At 46.0% G+C, this 23,900-nt stretch overlaps 1 protein-coding gene across 2 annotated transcripts in view; it reads left to right on the forward strand.

Moving 5' to 3' along the window:
* LOC129819047 (fibrillin-2-like) overlaps nt 1–23,900 on the forward strand; it is a 241,054-nt gene that overhangs the window by 61,779 nt on the left and 155,375 nt on the right. For both annotated transcript variants that reach the window (XM_055875554.1, XM_055875555.1), the window contains exons 9-18: nt 8,856–9,008; nt 11,842–12,183; nt 13,974–14,117; nt 16,883–17,002; nt 18,493–18,618; nt 19,211–19,333; nt 20,514–20,636; nt 21,386–21,538; nt 22,546–22,599; nt 22,708–22,833. In XM_055875554.1, the coding sequence (XP_055731529.1) occupies nt 8,856–9,008; nt 11,842–12,183; nt 13,974–14,117; nt 16,883–17,002; nt 18,493–18,618; nt 19,211–19,333; nt 20,514–20,636; nt 21,386–21,538; nt 22,546–22,599; nt 22,708–22,833 (1,464 nt within the window). The remainder of the gene's footprint in view (nt 1–8,855; nt 9,009–11,841; nt 12,184–13,973; nt 14,118–16,882; nt 17,003–18,492; nt 18,619–19,210; nt 19,334–20,513; nt 20,637–21,385; nt 21,539–22,545; nt 22,600–22,707; nt 22,834–23,900) is intronic.

Here is a 23,900-nt window from a genome sequence, read left to right on the forward strand (position 1 = left end):
AGGGTTAGGCTTGCCGGGGTTATGGTTAGGGTTACCAGGGTTAGGGTTACCAAGGTTATGGTTACCAGGGTTATGGTTACCAGGGTTATGGTTACCATGGTTAGGGTTAGGGTTACCAGGGTTAGGGTTAGGGTTACCAGGGTTAGGGTTACCAGGGTTAGGGTTAGGATTACCAGGGTTAGGGTTAGGGTTACCAGGGTTAGGGTTACCAGGGTTAGGGTTAGGATTACCAGGGTTAGGGTTAGGGTTACCAGAGTTAGGGTTAGGATTACCAGGGTTAGGGTTAGGGTTACCAGGGTTCGGGTTACCAGGGTTAGGGTTACGGTTACCAGGGTTAGGGTTACCAGGGTTATGGTTATAGTTAGGGTTACCAGGGTTAGGGTTACCAGGGTTAGGGTAACCATGGTTACCAGGGTTATGGTTACCAGGGTTAGGGCTACCAGGGTTAGGGTTACCAGGGTTAGAGTTACCAGGGTTAGGGTTACCAGGGTTAGAGTTACCAGGGTTAGGGTTAGGGTTACCAGGGTTAGGGTTACCAGGGTTAGGGTTATGGTTACCAGGGTTAGGGTTACCAGGGTTAGGGTTAGGGTTACCAGCATTAGGGTTACCAGGGTTAGGGTTATGGTTACCAGGGTTAGGGTTAGGGTTACCAGGGTTAGGGTTACCAGGGTTAGGGTTAGGGTTATGGTTACCAGGGTTAGGGTTAAAGTTACCAGGGTTAGGGTTACCAGGGTTAGGGTTACCAGGGTTATGGTTATGGTTAGGGTTACCAGGGTTAGGGTTACCAGGGTTAAGGTTACCAGGATTATGGTTAGGGTTACCAGAGTTAGGGTTACCAGGGTTAGAGTTATGGCTACCAGGATGATCCAGGGGAGAAAACCAGACCAGGCTACCCCTCCATCTGAAGCATGCTCTGACAAGTGGACAATGGGGGGGGGGACTTTGTGTGTGTGTGTGTGTGTGTGTGTGTGTGTGTGTGTGTGTGTGTGTGTGTGTGTGTGTGTGTGTGTGTGTGTGTGTTGGGTAGAGATCAAACAGTGTCAGCAGCTGGACCTTAACCTACAATTACCACCCATCACACACCTCACATTCCCCTAGTTGAGACAGGGTGATGAGGAGAGGGTGGTGGGAGAAAGAGAAATGGGAGGGAGTGAGAAAGAGCGGTCAAGGTAAAGGATGACGTGTCAAGTGGGGTGGTTTCATGCTGCAAAATTCTATGTTGATGTCTGTATGTAGAGATGATTCTAGATAATAGGTATTTTCAACATTTTAGTACAGAAAAAAAGACTATCCAAAGAGTAAGAGAGGAAATGTGGTATAACAGCTGGAAGCCCCCTAGGTTGTGTCCCAAATGAGGCCCTATTCCCTCTGTAGTGCACTACTTTTGACCAAAGCCCATAGGCAATTTGGGACGCAGCCCTCGTCTCCAGAGCTTAAGGCATTTGCCGGTCTGGCCTGTTGCCATGTCTCTGGCTCCTCTGTCTCTCCAGGACAGCCATTAGCACATAACCAGCTCCAGAGATAAAGAACATTGCACTGGTCCTCTCTTCCTCCCTCAACCCCTAGCTCTTTCCCTCTCTCCCTCAGCCCTCAGAAAGACCAACAAAGAAGACTGAACAGACTCTATGAGATTAGATCAGACGTAGCAAGCTCCTGGGTTTGGTTAGTCTTTTCACTAGTGTTGGATGTAGATCTAAAGTGCACAAGGTTTGTGGACTACTTTGTCAATTAGTGAAGCGACAGGGAATGCAGGTTTTTTGTTAAAGCCCTCCAGCCCTGATACAGCTAATCAAGGTCCTGATCAGCGGCTGAGTAGTAGAACCAGGGCACTATTCATTAGAGTGTAACCAATGTGAAATGGCTAGCTAGTTAGCGGTGGTGCGCGCTAATAGCATTTCAATCGGTGACGTCACTCGCTCTGAGACCGTGAAGTAGTTGTTCCCCTTGCTGCGGCTTTTGTTGCACGATGGGTAACGATGCTTCGTGGGTGTCAGTTGTTGATGTGTGCAGAGGGTTCCTGGTTCAAGCCCAGGAAGGGGCGAGGAGAGGGACAGAAGCTGTACTGATACATTGATGCTGTTGACTCGGATCACTGGTTGCTGCGGAAAAAGGACACTGTAAAGTCCATGGAGAATAAGAGCACCTCCTCCCAGCTGCCCACTGTACTGAGGCTAGGAAACACTGTCACCACCGATAAATCCACTATAATTGAGAATTCTTCAATAAGCATTTTTCTACGGCTGGCCATGCTTTCCAACCCTACCCTGGTCAACAGCCCTGTATCCCCCACAGCCACAGCCTCCCCCATTTCTCCTTCACCCAAATCCATATAGCTGATGTTCTGAAAGAGCTGCAAAATCTGGACCCATACAAATCAGTCGGGCTAGACAATATGGACCCTCTCTTTCTAAAATTATCTGCAGAAATTGTTGCAACCCCTATTACTAGCCTGTTTAACCTCTCTTTCGTATCATCTGAGATCCCCAAAGATTGGAAATCTGCCTCGGTCATCCCCCTCTTCAAAGGGGGACACACTCTAGACCCAAACTGCTACAGACCTATATCTATTCTACCCTGCCTTTCTAAGGTCTTTGAAAGCAAAGCTAACAAAAAGATTACCGACCATTTCGAATCTCACCGTACCTTCTCCACTATGCAATCTGGTTTCAGAGCTGGTCATGGGTGCACCTCAGCCACGCTCAAGGTCCTAAATGATATCATAACCACCATCAATAAGAGACAATACTGTGCAGCTGTATTCATCGACCTGGCCAAGGCTTTCGACTCTGTCAATCACCACATTCTTATTGGCAGACTCAACAGCCTTGGTTTCTCAAATGACTGCCTCGCCTGGTTCACCAACTACTTCTCAGACAGAGTTCTGTGTGTCAAATCGGAGGGCCTATTGTCCGGACCTCTGACAGTCTCTATTGGGGTGCCACAGGGTTCAATTCTCAGGCCGACTCTCTTCTCTATATATCAATGATGTCGCTCTTGCTGCTGGTGATTCTCTGATCCACCTCTACGCAGACGACACCATTCTGTATACTTCTGGCCTTTCTTTGGACACTGTGTTAACTAACCTCGAGACGAGCTTCAATACCATACAAATCTTCCTTCCGTGGCCGCCAACTGCTCTTAAATGCAAGTAAAACTAAATGCATGATCTTCAACCTATCGCTGCCCGCACCTGACCGCCCGTCCAGCATCACTACTCTGGACGGTTCTGACTTAGAATATGTGGACAACTACAAATACCTAGGTGTCTGGTTAGACTGTAAACTCTCCTTCCAAACTCACATTAAGCATCTCCAATCCAAAATTAAATCTAGAATTGGCTTCCTATTTCGCAACAAAGCATCCTTCACTGATGCTGCCAAACATACCCTCGTAAAACTGACTATCCTACCGATCCTTGACTTTGGCGATGTCATTTACAAAATAGCCTCCAACACTCTACTCAGCAAATTGGATACAGCCTATCAGTGCCATCCATTTTGTCACCAAAGCCCCATATACTACCCACCACTGCGACCTGTATGCTCTCATTGGCTGGCCCTCGCTTCATATTCGTCGCCAAACCCACTGTCTCCAGGTCATCTACAAGTCTTTGCTAGGTAAAGCCCCGCCTTATCTCAGCTCCATGGTCACCATAGCAACACCCACCTGTTGCACACGGTCCAGCAGATATATTTCACTGGTCACCCCCAAAGCCAATTCCTCCTTTGGCCGTCTTTCCTTCCAGTTCTCTGCTGCCAATGACTGTAACGAACTGCAAAAATCACTGAAGCTGGAGACTCATATCTCCCTCACTAACTTTAAGCACCAGCTGTCAGAGCAGCTCACAGATCACTGCACCTGTACATAGCCCATCTATAAATAGCCCATCCAACTACCTCATCCCCATACTGTTTTATTTTTTTTCTTTGCAGCCCAGTATCTCTACTTGCACACTCATCCTCTGCACATCTATCACTCCAGTGTTTAATTGCTATATTGTAATTATTTTGCCACTATGGCCTCTTTATTGCCATATCTCCCTTAACCTACCTCATTTGTACACACTGTATATAGACTTTGTTCTATTGTATTATTGACTGTATGTTTGTTTATCCCATGAGTAACTCTCTGTTGTTTGTGTCGCACTGTTTTGCTTTATCTTGGCCAGGTCTCAGTTGTAATTGAGAACTAGTTCTCAACTAGCCTACCTGGTTAAATCAAGGTGGAATAAATAAAATAAATAGAATAGGGGGAAGTTGCTCCTAGATGCTGATCTTTGGTCAGTTTTGCATTTCCCCTATTAATGCTTAAGGTTAGGATTGGGGGAGGGGAAGCTAATGCTAGACCTGTTGATAGGGGATGGGTGGGGCTCCTTAGAGAGTGTTCTTTAAGAGTAATCCAGAGTGCAAAGACGCAGAGACGCGATAGTCTGCATCCCTTTGTGACATCTACGCAGCTCTAAAACCAACGTACAGCTCGAACACGTACCTTCCCACAATTCCCAACCAATGCGGCTCCATGTATGCCTCCTCTATTCTTCTGAACGTGTTGACAGTTGGAGAAATTGCTTGAGCCGCGCTGATTAATTCGGGAAAATATGAAAGCCAACAGTCCAATATTGTAGAACACTGCTGTGCGTGTGAGTACAGGTTTATGGTCTCCGATAGAATCCATCCTTATGACCACTAGAACAATGAAAGGAGACAATTGGCATTCTGTATTTATTTTCAAATTAGAAAAATAACAGAAACGTTTAGCTGTACAAGTCAACTAATGGTAACATCTGGGTTATGGTTTGCGATTGGTGGATGTGATGTGGATCCCCCATGATTTTCCCCAAAGGGTGTATATTTATTTTGGATATAATTTCTAAGATCAGGGTTATGTTTTTGTTGGAGCATTGTGAAATACATTTGTAATCAATAACAGCTCCCCCCCCGTGATTAACATTTTGTAGATATAATTACAACATATGTGCATTTCAGCATTTCCATTGTGGTGTTACATTCCTGAATGTGTACTTTAAACACAGGGTCTCTACTGTATCTAGAACAACAACAAAAAACTCTGCTCTTTATTGAGGCCCACATGTGCATACAGGCCTTCGAGCCACGGATGTCAGACAAGACTAGAGCTGCACCCTATTTGGTCAAAAGTAGTGCACTATATAGGGAATAGGGTGCCATTTGGGACTCTCATCCTTCAGAAGTTCCCTGCTGACCTATATACAGTAGAGTCAGCCAGGCTACCGTAGGATGCTCAGCCATCTCTCACACTGTCGAAATATGCAGCCATAAAGGTTTTGTGTTTAAAGAGGGGATTTCTGGCGACACCAAGCTGAAGTACTGTGTGTGTGTGTGTGTGTGTGTGTGTGTGTCCACAGTACTGTGTGTGTGTCCACAGTACTGTGTGTGTGTGTCCACAGTACTGTGTGTGTGTGTACAGTACTGTGTGTGTGTGGGGGGGGGGGGGTGTTTGTATGTGTGTGTGCCTACATATGTGTGTTTTGTGTGTTAACTAACTATAAGATCAATGTGTGTGTGTACGTGTGTGAATTCCACTGTAGTGTTGTAGTACTCAAGTGCAGTCTCGAGACCACATGTCGGTTACATTCGTACTCGGTCTTGTCTCAGTGTCGGATACATTCGTACTCGGTCTTGTCTCAGTGTCGGATACATTCGTACTCGGTCTTGACTCAGTGTCGGTTACATTCGTACTTGGTCTTGTCTCAGTGTCGGTTACATTCGTACTCGGTCTTGTCTCAGTGTCGGTTACATTCGTACTCGGTCTTGTCTCAGTGTCGGATACATTCGTACTCGGTCTTGTCTCAGTGTCGGTTACATTCGTACTCGGTCTTGTCTCAGTGTCGGTTACATTCGTACTCGGTCTTGTCTCAGTGTCGGATACATTCGTACTCGGTCTTGTCTCAGTGTCGGTTACATTCGTACTCGGTCTTGTCTCAGTGTCGGTTACATTCGTACTCGGTCTTGTCTCAGTGTCGGATACATTCGTACTCGGTCTTGTCTCAGTGTCGGTTACATTCGTACTCGGTCTTGTCTCAGTGTCGGATACATTCGTACTCGGTCTTGACTCAGTGTCGGATACATTCGTACTCGGTCTTGACTCAGTGTCGGTTACATTCGTACTCGGTCTTGACTCAGTGTCGGTTACATTCGTACTCGGTCTTGACATGGTCTCGGACAGTGAGGACTCGTCAAATCTTCCCGAGAGTAAAAAAATCATAATTATCAGCTTCCATTCAGTCAGCACATAAATCCGCTTCTCCAGGCCAAATATATACACTCCTTTCTGGAAATATTAATATCTTAACAGCCTTTATATATCTATTATAGACATGTTAGTACAGTGGTGAACCTATAGGCCTTCAGTGGTGAACCTATAGGCCTTCAGGGGTGAACCTATAGGCCTTTGGGTTAGTTTGGGTTAGGAATAATCTATAGTCTCTAATAGTCTCTATTTTCCCCCAGCATGCATTTTTTCCACTATTCGGAATGTCTAAAGAATCCATATGTTGTTCAGAAATACTGAACATGTTGAACTCTTATTATGGTGGTGATTTGACAAAATTACAATCATAAATTGGATTGGACTCGCAGTTTTCTGGTCTTGGTCTTGACTTGGTCTCGCACCCCTGATCTCGGTCTTGACTCGGTCTCGCCCCTTCGGTATCAGTCTTGACTCGGTCTCGTCCCCACCCCTCCGGTCTCGGTCTTGACTCGGTCTCGCACTCCACCCCTCCGGTCTCGGTCTTGACTCGGTCTCGCCCCTTCGTTCTCGGTCTTGACTCGGTCTCGCCCCTCCCAGTCTCGGTCTTGACTCGGTTTTGCCCTCCGCCCCTCAGGTCTCGGTCTTGACTCAATCTCGCCCCTCCGGTCGCATTCTTGACTCGGTCTCGCCCCTTCGTTCTCGGTCTTGACTCGGTCTCGCCCCTTCGTTCTCGGTCTTGACTCGGTCTTGCCCCTTCGTTCTCGGTCTTGACTCGGTCTCGCCCCTTCGTTCTCGGTCTTGACTCGGTCTTGCCCCTCCGGTCTTGGTCTTGACTCGGTCTCGCACCTCCCAGTCTCGGTCTTGACTCAGTTTTGCCCTCCGCCCCTCAGGTCTCGGTCTTGACTCAATCTCGCCCCTCCGGTCGCATTCTTGACTCGGTCTCGCCCCTTCGTTCTCGGTCTTGACTCGGTCTCGCCCCTTCGTTCTCGGTCTTGACTCGGTCTTGCCCCTTCGTTCTCGGTCTTGACTCGGTCTCGCCCCTTCGTTCTCGGTCTTGACTCGGTCTTGCCCCTCCGGTCTTGGTCTTGACTCGGTCTCGCACCTCCCAGTCTCGGTCTTGACTCAGTTTTGCCCTCCGCCCCTCAGGTCTCGGTCTTGACTCAATCTCGCCCCTCCGGTCGCATTCTTGACTCGGTCTCGCCCCTCCGGTCTTGATCTTGACTCAGTCTCGGTCTTGACTCAGTCTCGCCCCCCTGCCTCTCCGGTCTCGGGCTTGACTCAGTATTGCCCTTCCGGTCTCGGTCTTGACTCGGTCTTGCCCTTCCGGTCTCGGTCTTGACTCGGTCTTTCCCTTCCGGTCTCGGTCTTGACTCGGTCTCGCCCCTCTAGTCTCGGTCTTGACTCGGTCTTTCCCTTCCGGTCTCGGTCTTGACTCGGTCTCGCCCCTCTAGTCTCGGTCTTGACTCGGTCTTGCCCTTCCGGTCTCGGTCTTGACTCGGTCTTGCCCCTCCCAGTATTGGTCTTGACTCGGTCTCGCCTCTCCCAGTATCGGTCTTGACTCGGTCTTGCCTTTCCGGTCTCGGTCTTGACTCGATCTCGCCCCTCTGGTCTTGGTCTTGACTCGGACTCGATTTGCTCCGGTCTTGGTGTTCAATCTGTCTCGCTTTAGATGGTCTGGAACACAACACTGTTCCACTGTATTCTGCCCCTGAACAAGGCAGTTAACTCACTGTTCGTAGGCCGTCATTGTAAATAAGAATTAGTTCTTAACTGACTTGCCTAGTTAAATAAAAGTTAAATAAAACACCCCCCCCCCCCCCCCCCAAAGAAACAACACTGCTCCAGTGTTTTCCGCTTGTGCAATAACAAAATATCACCATCTGTTCCACTGCATTTCTATGTCATTACAAAGTATTTAGTAACTATGTACCAACAGTGTTGTCATTGACCTAATTACAGCAGTACAACACACATACCAGTGTTTGTCATGGGCTGGCTTAGGACACTGTGTTTTCACAACAACCGAAGTAGCAAAAACACCAAACGCTTCATTTTCAGTCATGACGGTGTGTTTTTTTAACTTAGTCTAAATGCCCCTGATAGATGTCTGTAATATTTCACATGTCGTCCACATCAAGGAGTCATGTGAAAACGATGTCAAAGTGCTTCCCCGTATTTACGACAAAATGTAAAGGTCGACGGGTGAAATAAAGGAGCTATTAGCTGAGTGAAATTAGCAACAGTGTTACGGAATTCAAATGGTAAAGATATGAGAAGGATGAATTAGCACATTTTGAAACATTGGGTGAATTATTAGGCATGTACCCATACACAACACGACGGCCTTGTGGATGTGCCTGTCTGTCTGCCTGTCTCGCTGCCTGTCTTGCTGCCTGTCTGCCTGTCTGCCTTCCTGTCGGTCTGCATGTCTGGCTGTCTTCCTGTCTCTCTGCCTGTCTGCATGCCTGTCTGTCTGCCTGTCTGGCTGTCGCCCTGTCTCTCTACCTGTTCGTCTGCCTCTCACCCTGGGACAGTGTGTGTCTGTGACAGCATCCTAGTCACCTACGACAAGGTGTACAGTATGTGTGTTAACTGTGTGATGCCATGTCTTGTTCCCGCTCTCTCAGACCAGCAGGCAGGCTCGTGTTTCGGGGGTCTGCTGAACGGGCGCTGTGCCCAGGAGCTGCCCGGCCTCTTCAGTAAGGCCACATGCTGCTGTGACAGCGGACGCTGCTGGGCACGAGGGTCACTGCCTGAAATATGCCCAGTCCGAGGATCAGGTGAGTCACCAATCTATAATATTCCCTCTATGCCAATGTTTGGTTGGCAAGCCTGGTTCTTAGTTAGTGTGATGCAACATTTACAATGAAGATATATAATTTGTTAGAAGTGACAATCTCCTATTCTACTCAAAACACTTGAGTCAACCAATTATGTCCTTGACTTAGCTAATCGATTCAATTAAGACCAGGGTTGCCTATCGCCATACCTTATGCAGTGTCATGTGTGAATGACTATCATTATTAGCTACTTCAACGTCAAAACCTTTAGACATTTCAATCAATCAATCAATCAAATGTATTTATAAAGCCCTTCTTACATCAGCTGATGTCACAAAGTGCTGTACAGAAACCCAGCCTAAAACCTCCAAACAGGAAGCAATGCAGGTGTAGAAGCACCCTAGTTATATCTCTCTGTATCATTATCAGCTACTTGTCACGTTGTATAATGATTGGAGACAGGCGAAGGAATACGTAATATTTGTATTTATTTTTTCTCCACCCAAACAAAAGAGCGAGGTGTAAACCTCTAAATGATACATGTGACGAGACTGGTAAAACGAGTGCACAATAACACATAGCGTGGAAGCCGATACAACAGCACAGGTACTCACACGACCAGCGGACATGGTAACAATAACCGACAAGGACAAAACGAGTGCACAATAACACATAGCGTGGAAGCCGATACAACAGCACAGGTACTCACAGGACCCACAGACATGGTAACAATAACCGACAAGGACAATGGGGAACAGAGGGCACATATATACACATACAGTGGCAAAAAAAAGTATGTGAACCCTTTAGAATTATCAAATCAAATCAAATTTATTTATATAGCCCTTCGTACATCAGCTAATATCTCGAAGTGCTGTACAGAAACCCAGCCTAAAACCCCAAATAGCAAGCAATGCAGGTGTAGAAGCACGGTGGCTAGGAAAAAGTCCCTAGAAAGGCCAAAACCTAGGAAGAAACCTAGAGAGGAACCAGGCTATGAGGGGTGGCTAGTCCTCTTCTGGCTGTGCCGGGTGGAGATTATAACAGAACATGGCCAAGATGTTCAAATGTTCATAAATGACAAGCATGGTCAAATAATAATAATCACAGTAGTTATCGAGGGTGTAGCAAGTCAGCAACTCAGGAGCAAGGCCAGGTGGACTGGGGACAGCAAGGAGTCATCATGCCCGGTAGTCCTGACGTATGGTCCTAGGGCTCAGGTCCTCCGAGAGAGAGAAAGAAAGAGAGAAGGAGAGAATTAGAGAGAGCATACTTAAATTCACACAGGACACCGGATAAGACAGGAGAAGTACAGCAACCCAGACAGGAAGATCACGTCAGTGACTCAACCCACTCAAGTGACGCACCCCTCCTAGGGACGGCATTAAAGAGCACCAGTAAGCCAGTGACTCAGCCCCTGTAATAGGGTTAGAGGCAGAGAATCCCAGTGGAGAGAGGGGAACCGGCCAGGCAGAGACAGCAAGGGCGGTTCGTTGCTCCAGAGCCTTTCCGTTCACCTTCACACTCCTGGGCCAGACTACACTCAATCATATGACCTACTGAAGAGATAAGTCTTCAGTAAATCCATTATCTGGATTTCTGCATAAATTGGTCATTAAATTATCCGTGACACTACTTCAACGTCAAAACCTTTTGACATTTCCATAGTTCTAATTCTCTGTATCATTATTAGCTACTTCAACGTCAAAACCATCGTTATATCTCTCTCTAGAGTTATGTAAGTTCTGCCCTTTAACTGCACCTCATTGTAAAAAGCCCATGAAAACCTGAGGCAGGTTGGAGAACTGCTGAATCTGATGCTGAGCCCAAAGTGCCTGTCATGCGGTAACAGATAGTGTTCTGCTGCTGCAGGCGGTAACAGAATGGTACCTTGGTAATGTCAGGGCAGACTGGAGGGCTCTGAAAGCCCCTGGCACTCTCCCCCATTTCCTTTGGCTCCCACCCCAGACTGGGCATAGCACACAGGATACCTGTTCCTCCAACTCCTACTTCACTGGCATGTGTTGCTTTGGTTTCATCTCAAATCTATCTCAAATCTAGAAGACAGCGGTGAGCAACTCAGGTTGGTTTCACCTCAAGTCTAGAGGACAGCGGTGAGCAACTCAGGTTGGTTTCACCTCAAGTCTAGAGGACAGGGGTGAGCAACTCAGGTTGGTTTCACCTCAAGTCTAGAGGACAGCGGTGAGCAACTAAGGTTGGTTTCACCTCAAGTCTAGAGGACAGGGGTGAGCAACTCAGGTTGGTTTCAACTCAAATCTAGAGGACAGGGGTGAGCAACTCAGGTTGGTTTCAACTCAAGTCTAGAGGACAGGGGTGAGCAACTCAGGTTGGTTTCACCTCAAGTCTAGAGGACAGGGGTGAGCAACTCATGTTTGTGGGGGCCGGAACGTCTGCTGGGTGTTTGGTAAGCACAACATGGGAGAAACGTAGGATAACTTGAACTTGTCCAATGATGTTCATGAAACCTTCAAAGATGTTGCTGTGTTGTGGGCTACAGAACATGACCGTAGTTTGTGATTGCTTTAGATCATATAGAGAGCTTTAGAGAGTATTTGTGTCCTCTCAGAGCAACCAACTGACTTTATACTTTGATGTCAAAGAGAGACATGGTTAAGGGTTTGAAGTAGTATGGCTTAGTGTCCTTAGACATGATCTGTATCAAGGCACACTGTAGTTTTGACCTTTGACCTCTACTCTCACTGCTGGCAAACCTATTGATGTTTGAACTTTTCAAACCTGTTCCACCATCATCCAGATGACCTTTCTTCTCACTGCTGACTAACATCTTGACCTTTGTCTCACCGTCCCACAGAGGAGTACCGCCGGCTGTGTGTCCAAGGAGTCCTACCCTACCCAGATGGAGACTTTGGAGGGAGACCCAACCCCATGAATCCTCTAAATCCTTTGATCCCTCAAAGGCCCAATGGTGGCAACGACCCGTCCAGCCCCAATGGTGGGTATGATCCATCCAGACCCAATGGTGGGTATGACCCATCCAGACCCAATGGTGGGTATGACCCATCCAGACCCAATGGTGGGTATGATCCATCTAGACCCAATGGTGGGTATGATCCATCTAGACCCAGCAGTGGCTACGATCCAACACTGAATGGCCAAGGGGTTCCTAATGGAAATGGACAAAGGCCAGACTTAGGTAAGGAAACCTCCACATGCACTAGAAGCACCCACACATTCAACAGATAGCATAGGCTCTGCAAGCTGTAAGATGTGTACAGTATCTACATACAGTGCATTCGGAAAGTATTCAGACCCCATGACTTTTTCCACATTTTGTTACGTTACAGCCTCATTCTAAAATGGATAAAATAAAATAAAATACTCCTCAATCTACACACAATACCCCATAATGACTAAGTGTTAACAGGTTTTTAGAAATGTTTGCAAATGTATTAAAAATAAAACAGAAATACCTTATTTACATAAGTATTCAGACCTTTGCTATGAGACTCTAAATGGAGCTCAGGTGCATCCTGTTTACATTGATCATCCTTGAGATGTTTCTATAAACTGCTCAGATTGGAGTCCACCTGTGGTAAATTCAATTGATTGGACATGATTTGGAAAGGCACACACCTGTCTATATAAGGTCCCACAGTTGACAGTGCATGTCAGAGCAAAAACCAAGCCAAGGGGTCGAAGGAATTGTCCGTAGAGCTCCTAGACAGGATTGTGTCGAGGCACAGATCTGGGGAAGGGTGCCAGAAAACATTCTGCAGCATTGAAGGTCCCGAAGAACATAGTGGCCTCCATCATTCTTAAATGGAAGAAGTTTGGAACCACCAAGACTCTTCCTAGAGCTGGCCATCCGGCCAAACTGCTCAAACTGGGGAGAAGGGCCTTGGTCAGGGAGGTGACCAAGAACCCGATGGTCACTGACAGAGCTTCAGAGTTCCTTTGTGGAGATGGGAGAAACTTCCAGAATGACAACGATCTCTGCAGCACTCCACCAATCAGGCCTTTATGGTAGAGTGACCAGACGGAAGCCACTCTTCAGTAAAAGGCACACGACAGCCCACTTGGAGTTTGCCAAATGGCACCTAAAGGACTCTCAGACCATGAGAAACAAGATTATCTGGTATGACGAAACTAAGATTGAACTCTGGCCTGAATGCCAAGCGTCACGTCTGGAGGAAACCTGACACCATCCCTACGGTGAAGCATGGTGGTGGCAGCATCATGCAGTGGGGATGTTTTTCAGCGGCAGGGACTGGGAGACTAGTCAGGATTGAGGGAAAGACAAACGGAGCAAAGTACAGAGAGATCCTTAAAACCTGCTCCAGAGCGCTCAGGACCTCAGACTGGGGCGAAGTTTCACCTTCCAACAGGACAACGACCCTAAGCACACAGCCAAGACAACGCAGGAGTAGCTTCGGGACACATCTCTGAATGTCCTTGAGTGGCCAGCCAGAGCCCGGACTTGAACACGATCAAACATCTCTGGAGAGACCTGAAAATAGCTGTGCAGCGACACTCCCCATCCAACCTGACAGCGCTTGAAAGGACCTTCAGAGAAGAATTGGAGAAAATCTCCAAATATATGTGTGCCAAGCTTGTAGCATCACACCCAAGAAGACTCAAGGCTGTAATTGCTGCCAACGGTGCTTCAATAAAGTACTGGGTAAAAGGGTCTGAATACTTATGTAAATGTCATATTTACATATTTTTTGAAACATTTTATACATTTACAAAACTTTCTACATTTTTGCAGTTTTTTTAATGGGGTATTGTGTGAAGATTGATAAGGGGAAAATGTGTTTTAATACATTTTAGAATAAGGCTTTAACGTAACAAAATGTGGAAAAAGTCACGAGGTCTGAATACTTTCCAAATGCACTGTAGATGGATTGAGGGGTGAATGGATAGGAATGGATGGAGGGGAAAACACACTCATTGTGATGAGCTACTATGGGGTATGTTGGACAGGCACAGCGACTCTGAACCAGACGATAAACGTCTGTAAGCAGCTGCCCAACCTGTGTCTGCACAGTCGCTGCATCCTCGTGGGCTCTAGCTACCGCTGCGAGTGCAACAATGGATACACTCTGGACACTCGCCAAGAATGTGCAGGTACAGTATAGTAATTATACATTCATATATTTAAATGTGTTTTTATACATGTCTTTGATTGATTGGCTAACACTTTTAAAATGTTAGTTCCAACAGCCACAGTGTTGGGATACCAGAAACTCTGGTGTTCTTGATTGGTTGACTATCACTTTTAAAATGTTTCAACACTTTTTCAGATGATCCCATATGTACACTTTAAAAAGGTCGATGTTAACATTGTGGGGCATTAACAATGTGGGTGTTAAAAAGTAAAGTTTGCTCTGTCAATACTGTACAGCAATAAGAAAGCATTGTGGCAGCACATTTCAAGTAAAGAGTTAATAGTCAAACCCAGAAAGACCATTGGCCATCGACCCTCCTCCCAGCTGTCCTCTGTCCTCTCAGAACGTCCACTTTCTATCCACAGATGTTTAGTTTAGTTTAGTTTATTAGGATCCCCATGAACTACTGAAAATGCAGCAGCTACTCTTCCTGGAGGCCATTAGCTACTGAACATGCACCAGCTACTTTTCCTGGGGTCCATTAACTACTGAATATGCAGCAGCTACTCTTCCTGGGGTCCACTGGCTGCAGCACATGCAGCAGCTACTCTTCCTGAGGTCCATTAACTACTGTACATGCAGCAGCTACTCTTCCTGGGGTCCATTAACTACTGAATATGCAGCAGCTACTCTTCCTGGGGTCCATTAACTACTGAACATGCAGCAGCTACTCTTCCTGGGGTCCATTAACTACAGCAGCTACTCTTCCTGGGGTCCATTAACTACAGCAGCTACTCTTCCTGGGGTCCATTAACTACTGAATATGCAGCAGCTACTCTTCCTGGTGTTCATTAACTACTGAACATGCAGCAGCTACTCTTCCTGGGGTCCATTAACTACTGAATATGCAGCAGCTACTCTTCCTGGGGTTCATTAACTACTGAATATGCAGCAGCTACTCTTCCTGGAGGCCATGAACTACTGAATATGCAGCAGCTACTCTTCCTGGGGTTCATTAACTACTGAACATGGAGCAGCTACTCTTCCTGGGGGTTCATTAACTACTGTACATGCAGCAGCTACTCTTCCTGGGGGTTCATTAACTACTGTACATGCAGCAGCTACTCTTCCTGGGGTTCATTAACTACTGCACATGCAGCAGCTACTCTTCCTGGGGGCCATTAACTACTGAATATGCAGCAGCTACTCTTCCTGGGGTTCATTAGCTACTGAATATGCAGCAGCTACTCTTCCTGGGGTTCATTAGCTACTGAATATGCAGCAGCTACTCTTCCTGGGGGCCACATAAAACATACAAATACATTACAAATTACAGAACAGTTATAGACAACAACAACAAGATATTACATTTAAAATAAAAAAATAAAAAAAGAAGCTTCCTCTTGAGAGGACAGTTAGATGATAACCAGTCAATGTTCAGGTCACCCAGAAAATACATTTCTCTGTTAGCATCAGAAACCTTATCTAACATCACACACATATTCTCCAGATACTGACTGTTAGCATCAGAGACCTTATCTAACATCACACACATATTCTCCAGATACTGACTGTTAGCATCAGAGACCTTATCTAACATCACACACATATTCTCCAGATACTGACTGTTAGCATCAGAGACCTTATCTAACATCACACACATATTCTCCAGATACTGACTGTTAGCATCAGAGACCTTATCTAACATCACACACATATTCTCCAGATACTGACTGTTAGCATCAGAGACCTTATCTAACATCACACACATATTCTCCAGATACTGACTGTTAGCATCAGAGACCTTATCTAACATCACACACATATTCTCCAGATACTGACTGTTAGCATCAGAGACATTATCTAACATCACACACATATTCTCCAGATACTGACTGTTAGCATCAGAGACCTTATCTAACATCACACACATATTCTCCAGATACTGACTGTTAGCATGAGAGACCTTATCTAACATCACACACATTTTCTCCAGATACTGACTGTTAGCATCAGAGACATTATCTAACATCACACACATATTCTCCAGATACTGACTGTTAGCATCAGAGACATTATCTAACATCACACACATATTCTCCAGATACTGACTGTTAGCATCAGAGACCTTATCTAACATCACACACATATTCTCCAGATACTGACTGTTAGCATCAGAGACCTTATCTAACATCACACACATATTCTCCAGATACTGACTGTTACCATCAGAGACCTTATCTAACATCACACACATATTCTCCAGATACTGACTGTTAGCATCAGAGACCTTATCTAACATCACACACATATTCTCCAGATACTGACTGTTAGCATGTGGTGCCCTACAGCAGCACCCTAAAAGAAGAGGCTTCAGATGAGGCAGGTGAACCTGCAACCACAGCACTTCTACTTCATTTGTCATGAGATCCTCTCTGAGCTTTACAGGAATATGGCTCTGAATAGATACAGCAACACCTCCCCCGTAGACATTCCTGTCTTTTCTATAGATGTTATATCTTTGTATTCCTTCTACTGTATCATCAAAGCTGCTGTCTAAGTGAGTCTCAGAAATGGCTAATATATTAATATTATCTAAGATAATATATTAATATTATCTAAGATGAGCGAATTACTAATCTCGTGAACGTCGTTTCTGAGGCTGTTAGGTACTGTGTATTTATATGAGTTCACTTTAACCCTTTCCTGGCAAGCTTGTCTAAAAGTGAACTCGTGATGATTCCAGATTGTATTTCTAATGAATCTATGTCTGATAATACATAGATGTAGATGAGTGTTCCTCCGACCCGTGCCCCAATGGGAACTGTGTGAACACGGCCGGTTCCTTCTACTGCAAGTGCCACACAGGGTTCCAAAGAATCCCAGGGAAACAGGTCTGCATCGGTGAGTCTATTTATACATACATACTGTATATATACAGTACAGTTCAAAAGTTTGGACACACCTACTCATTCCAGGGTTTTTCTTTATTTTTTACTATTTTCTATATTGTAGAATAATAGTGAAGACATCAGAACTATGAAATAACACACACGGAATCATGTAGTAACCAAAAAAGTGAGATTCTTCAAAGTAGCCACCCTTTGCCTTGATGACAGCTTTGCACACTCTTGGCATTTCCTCAACCAGCTTCATGAGGTAGTCACCTGGAATGCATTTCAATTAACATGTGTTCCTTGTTAAAGGTTAATTTGTGGGATGTCTTTCGTTCTTAATGCGTTTGAGCCAATCAGTTGTGTTGTGACAAGGTAGGGGTGGTATACAGAAGAATGGGTGGCTACTTCGAAGAATCTCACTTTTTTGGTTACTACAAGATTCCGTGTGTTATTTCATAGTTTTGATATCTTCCCTATTATTCTACAATGTAGAAAATAGTAAAAAATAAAGAAAATCCCTTGAATGAGTAGGTGTGTCCAGACTTTTGACTGGTTCTGTATATATTCTATTCAAAGAGGTTGAACCAATGCTGTCGCCATAGACGTGTCTCGGAGTCTGTGGCATAAACCCCTAACCAGCCAGGCCTGTGTCTGAGAGTCTGTCTTCACAGTGGAGTGGACCTAATTAGCCTCTTGACGCTAGGGGTCAGATTTTTTTTTTTAAATAACGTTTCCAAGGTAAACGGACTATTTCTCAGGTCCAGATCGAAGAATAGGCATATAATTTACAGATTAGGATAGAAAACACTCCAAAGTTTCCTAAACTGTCAACATATTGTCTGTGAGTATAACAAAACTGATTCTGCAGGCGAAAACCTGAGGAAATCTAACCCGGAAGTGATTTTTTTTTTTTTTATCTGTGTTTCCTTGCCCATCTTTCATCTAGGGCCAGAGGGAACTGTCTAGGGCCAGGGGGAACTGTCTAGGGCCAGAGGGAACTGTCTAGGGCCAGAGGGAACTGTCTAGGGCCAGGGGGAACTGTCTAGGGCCAGAGGGAACTGTCTAGGGCCAGAGGGAACTGTCTAGGCCAGAGGGAACTGTCTAGAGCCAGAGGGAACTGTCTAGAGCCAGAGGGAACTGTCTAGAGCCAGAGGGAACTGTCTAGGGCCAGAGGGAACTGTCTAGGGCTAGAGGGAACTGTCTAGGGGCAGAGGGAACTGTCTAGGGGCAGAGGGAACTGTCTAGGGGCAGAGGGAACTGTTTAGGGGTAGAGCGAACTGTTTAGGGGTAGAGCGAACTGTCTAGGGCCAGCGGGAACTGTCTAGAGCCAGAGGGAACTGTCTAGGGCCAGAGGGAACTGTCTGGGGCCAGCGGGAACTGTCTGGGGCCAGCGGGAACTGTCTGGGGTTATAACACCAATGGTGTTATATTAGATTTGGTGCAGCGCTGCGGTGTAGTGGTAGCAAGTCACATATACAACACCGCTTTCCTCACCAGACATTGACGAGTGTCTGCACAACGGGGTTCTGTGTAAGAACGGCCGCTGTCTCAACATGGATGGAAGCTTCCAGTGCATCTGTAACGCAGGCTTCCAGCTAACCCCAGACGGCAGGAACTGTGTCGGTAAGATCTTTCAAATGCTTTTTGCGTTTGCTTTAGCCTCTTTGGAGTGCCAGATTGGGCGGGGTTTACACTTTTGTTACTGCTCTATTGGTTCCATTGCGCCAGTCAAGATCAATCAAGCCCAGATTAAGTATTTTAATATTGTATCGGTTACCTTAATCACTCATGTAAATCAGTACTCCAATGTTCATGAGATTGTAGCTAATTGTTCCCCAGATTTGATTTAACACTTTTTTTATGTACTATAAGTATTCAAGCCTAGTCAAACCCATAGTCTCATGAATTACCTTTTTGAAGCCACTAATTATAGACTATTATGAATGTAAATATCTATTAATAGAGTTTCTGTACTAGTTTGCTCATGGCTGTCCATCCATGTCCACAACAACGTTGCTCTTGTTTAACCTCCATTGAATGTGGCTGTACAAAGCCAATGCACACACCACATCAATCACATGCTACGCGCCTTGCCCCATGGGGTCACATTCCAAGACCCTCTGCTTGGCAACTAACGGGTCTGGGCGTGGTGAGTTTGGCTTTAACAACAGCATGATAGATTCTCCCCTGACCTTTAACCTTTTGCCCTCCACAGACCATGACGAGTGCGCCGGCACCAACATGTGTCTGAACGGCATGTGTATCAACGAGGACGGTAGCTTCAAGTGTCTGTGCAAACCCGGCTTCACCCTGACTTCCAGTGGGCGCTACTGCACAGGTAGAGAGATCACTTAGGCAGACATTAAATATAGAGCAGGTTTGGCTCATATTTTATAGCTATGCCAATAGATTCCAGAACTTCATCTGTGTTCCATTTGGAATTCCAACTGAGATGCTACAGCACCAGCTGCTAGCCATGCGTCTGGATCAAGAACAGACAAAGTGTGCATTCCAAATGGTACCCTATAGGGCTCTGGTCAAAAGTAGTGCACTGTATAGAGGAATGGGGTACCATTTAGGATACAGACCAAGAGATTGAACATACCTCTCTCCCCAGAGGCCTAGTTATAATGTGTTTGTTTGTTAACCACATATCTTCTCTCTTTGGTTCTGTTTCTCCCTGTCTCTTCATTTCTCTTTGTTCATTTCCCTATACACTCTTCAACTCTCTCCTTCCCTCTTTCTCTCCATCTCTCTTGTACTCTTACTCCCTCCGTCTCTCTCGTACTCTTACTCCCTCCGTCTCTCTCGTACTCTTACTCCCTCCGTCTCTCTCGTACTCTTACTCCCTCCGTCTCTCTCGTACTCTTACTCCCTCCGTCTCTCTCGTACTCTTACTCCCTCCATCTCTCTCGCACTCTTACTCCCTCCGTCTCTCTCGTACTCTTACTCCCTCCATCTCTCTCGTACTCTTACTCCCTCCGTCTCCCTCGTACTCTTACTCCCTCCGTCTCTCTCGTACTCTTACTCCCTCCATCTCTCTCGTACTCTTACTCCCTCGGTCTCTCTCGTACTCTTACTCCCTCCATCTCTCTCGTACTCTTACTCCCTCCGTCTCTCTCGTACTCTTACTTCCTCCGTCTCTCTCGTACTCTTACTCCCTCCGTCTCTCTCGTACTCTTACTCCCTCCGTCTCTCTCGTACTCTTACTCCCTCCGTCTCTCTCGTACTCTTACTCCCTCCGTCTCTCTCGTACTCTTACTCCCTCCGTCTCTCTCGTACTCTTACTCCCTCCGTCTCTCTCGTACTCTTACTCCCTCCGTCTCTCTCGTACTCTCACTCTCTCCGTTTCTCTTGTACTCTCCATCTCTCTCGTACTCTTACTCTCTCCGTCTCTCTCGTACTCTTACTCTCTCCGTCTCTCTCGTACTCTTACTCTCTCCGTCTCTCTCGTACTCTTACTCTCTCCGTCTCTCTCGTACTCTCACTCTCTCCATCTCTGACTCTCTTTCTGGTAGATATTGATGAGTGTCAGACTCCGGGCATGTGTATGAACGGCCGCTGTGTCAACACTGAGGGCTCCTTCAAGTGTGAGTGCCTGGCAGGGCTGGCTGTGGGGGCGGATGGACGCTTCTGTGTAGGTAAGGAGTAGTGGGTGATCACAGACACAAATGTACTGATACCCACGTGTGCGCGCATGCCCATACACACACACACACACACACGGCTTCCACTTCAGAGAGAGACTACGTCTGTGATGTCCACAAGCTGTTTCATATTTGGACTGAAACGAGAGTCATGGGCTCTTATTTAGCTTATTGGCAGATCTCTCCTCTACTGCAGACCTTGTCTGCGTCCCAGATGGGTCCCTATTCTCTGCATAGGGCACTTGTTTTGACCAGGGCTCATAGGGCTCTGGTCAAAAGCAGTGCACTATATAGGGAATAGGGTGCCATCTGGAACTCAGACCTTATGGCTCACCGGGAGTCAACAGAGAAAACAGTGGAAATTCACAACTAGCGACATTATCTGTCTACTGGGGCTTATTTCAGGACATCGATAACGCCCACCCGTCGAGAGAGAGGAGAGAGGAGAGGAGAGAGAGGAGAGGAGAGAGAGGAGAGGAGAGAGAGGAGAGGAGAGAGAGAGAGAGAGAGAGAGAGAGAGAGAGAGAGAGAGAGAGAGAGAGAGAGAGAGAGAGAGAGAGAGAGAGACTACAGTACACTGACAAATAGCTATATTTCTATATTCCTTCTCATGGGCTTTGAGCAAAAGAGACAAAATGGCGGAAAGCGGAAATCCTCAGCATTCACCGCCAATGTTTTCACTGTAAAGCACTGTTGTGTTAATTCGTTGTCACATACAGTGTCTCTGTGTTTTCTTCCTTCAGACACACACATGCGCAGCACCTGCTACGGCGCCATAAAGAAGGGTGTGTGCGTGCGTCCCTTGCAGGGAGCCGTCACCAAGTCGGAGTGCTGCTGTGCCAACACCGACTACGGCTTCGGAGAGCCCTGTGTGTCTTGCCCAGCCAAGAACTCAGGTACAATACACACGATGACGCACGTCCAGAGAATATCAATCAAGACTAGGAATCCTGCAAACCGTTGTTTTATCTGAACGTCTTCAGATGCTGTTTGTAGACCAACTGACTCACTTGTAGACAATGGAATGACTGAATGAATTGGCTAATAGAGTGACTTTGAGAGGACCAATTGGCTAATAGAGTGATTTTGAGAAGACCAATTGGCTAATATGGTGACTTTGAGAGGACTAATGCAGCTAATAGAGTGACTTTGAGAGGGCCAATGCAGCCTATAGAGTGACTTTGAGAGGGCCAATGCAGCCTATAGAGTGACTTTGAGAGGGCCAATGCAGCTAGTAGAGTGACTTTGAGAGGGCCAATGCAGCTAATAGAGTGACTTTGAGAGGACCAATGCAGCTAATAGAGTGACTTTGAGAGGACCAATGCAGCTAATAGAGTGACTTTGAGAGGACCAATGCAGCTAATAGAGTGACTTTGAGAGGGCCAATGCAGCTAGTAGAGTGACTTTGAGAGGACCAATGCAGCTAATAGAGTGACTTTGAGAGGACTAATGCAGCTAATAGAGTGACTTTGAGAGGGCCAATGCAGCCTATAGAGTGACTTTGAGAGGACCAATGCAGCTAGTAGAGTGACTTTGAGAGGACCAATTGGCTAATACGGTGACTTTGAGAGGACCAATTTAGCTAATATGAGAGGACCAATGCAGCTAATAGAGTGACTTTGAGAGGACCAATGCCGTGTGGGTGATATATTATTGTTGTGCTTCCAACATCAAATATAGCTCACATTACATACAGTATGTACAACATGTTGCATTCTCACACACAAGGATGCTTGTTAATTGAGGTTGTTTGTTGCAACCACAGTCATTGGGTTGCAACAGTGTGTTGTTTTAGGTAACACTTTACTGTAGTCTCATTACTTTGATTTATTCCTGTATTTAAAGCAGTAACCTTAATCTCAGTCTCTATAACGTTAACCACCACTTCTGTTTGGTCTTGCAGCTGAGTTCCAGGCTCTGTGTGGAAGTGGAATAGGCTTCTCTGTGGATGGAACAGGTAATGTGCCCGACACATACTACGAAACGTTTGGGGTTTTCATCAGTGTATTGTGTGACATTAAAATGACCCCTCTCTATTGTGTCCCTCTGTCGCTCCCTTGGCCAGACATCAATGAGTGTGCACTGAACCCAGAGATCTGTCCCAATGGAGTGTGTGAGAACCTAAGAGGCAGTTTCCGCTGCTTCTGTAACACTGGCTACGAGTCTGACAACACGGGCAAGACCTGTGTGGGTGAGTGGAGAAAGGCTGTTTCTGCCACTGCAAAATGACACTATCTTTCTCGTAACTTTGACCTTCAGTGACACGAAATGTCATGACCTGTGATGTAGTGATAACAACAAATTAACGTTCAATATACTTTCAATTAAATAAAAAAAAAACACTGTATTTACCCTCCACTACATCACTGGTCATGACGTCTTGTTTATGCCAATATGATTACCCATAATTCAGTATTAAAGATGGCCTCCTTAGTCAGAAGAGCACACCGGCCAACTAGGCCTGTGTCTATGCGAGGCTCAGTTCAAAGTGCTTCCTCCGTTACCCAACTGACATCCAGCTTGTTGTCCAGGCTGAGGCAGTGCAGGTGTAGTGGTGTCTCTCTTTCAATTGGTAGGATACGCCCCCCCCCCCCCCCCCCGTCACTTCCTGTTCTGCCACTGGCTGTCCGGCTCTCAGCAGAGTCATACTAATGTGGTAGTTCACCTGGGCCCCTCTATAAACTGATTTTATTCACCTGAGTCTGGGACGCACTCCAGGCAACACATAGTGTCCCTCTCTCTCCAGGTACATCCTCAGTGTTTGTTTGTAAATGGTAAGGTAAAATGGCTTCCATTCCATCCATCCATAAGATATTCATCGTCATATGGTGTCTGAAATAGTCACGTCGGTCATGTTGTGTAAACATTCAATTGAAAGCGTGCTGAAGTCATGATCATTGTCCATCTGACACCCAGTCATTCTCTGCTGAACGTGTACATTTCCCTTGGAATGAGAACAACTTCCTCAGTTCAGATGATCTGAGGAAAAATGGCTTCAACCACTTTGTCCTGAGCTTTGCTAGCCTCTGTTTTGTATGTCATAGACACCAACCAACCATCCAACATCAACACAACAGTAAACTCTGGGAAAGGTGTCTCTCCTGAGATGTACAGTCAGGTCCAAAATGATTGGCACAGTTGATAAAAAGGATTGTATAAAATAAATCATACAAATACTGAGCTATATTGTATGCAAAAAAAACGATATAATACAATTGCTCAGAGAAAGAGATTGCCTGACAGGCCTTTTGGTGGTTG

Source organism: Salvelinus fontinalis, chromosome 21 (genome assembly GCF_029448725.1).
Source record: "Salvelinus fontinalis isolate EN_2023a chromosome 21, ASM2944872v1, whole genome shotgun sequence".
NCBI lineage: Eukaryota > Metazoa > Chordata > Actinopteri > Salmoniformes > Salmonidae > Salvelinus > Salvelinus fontinalis.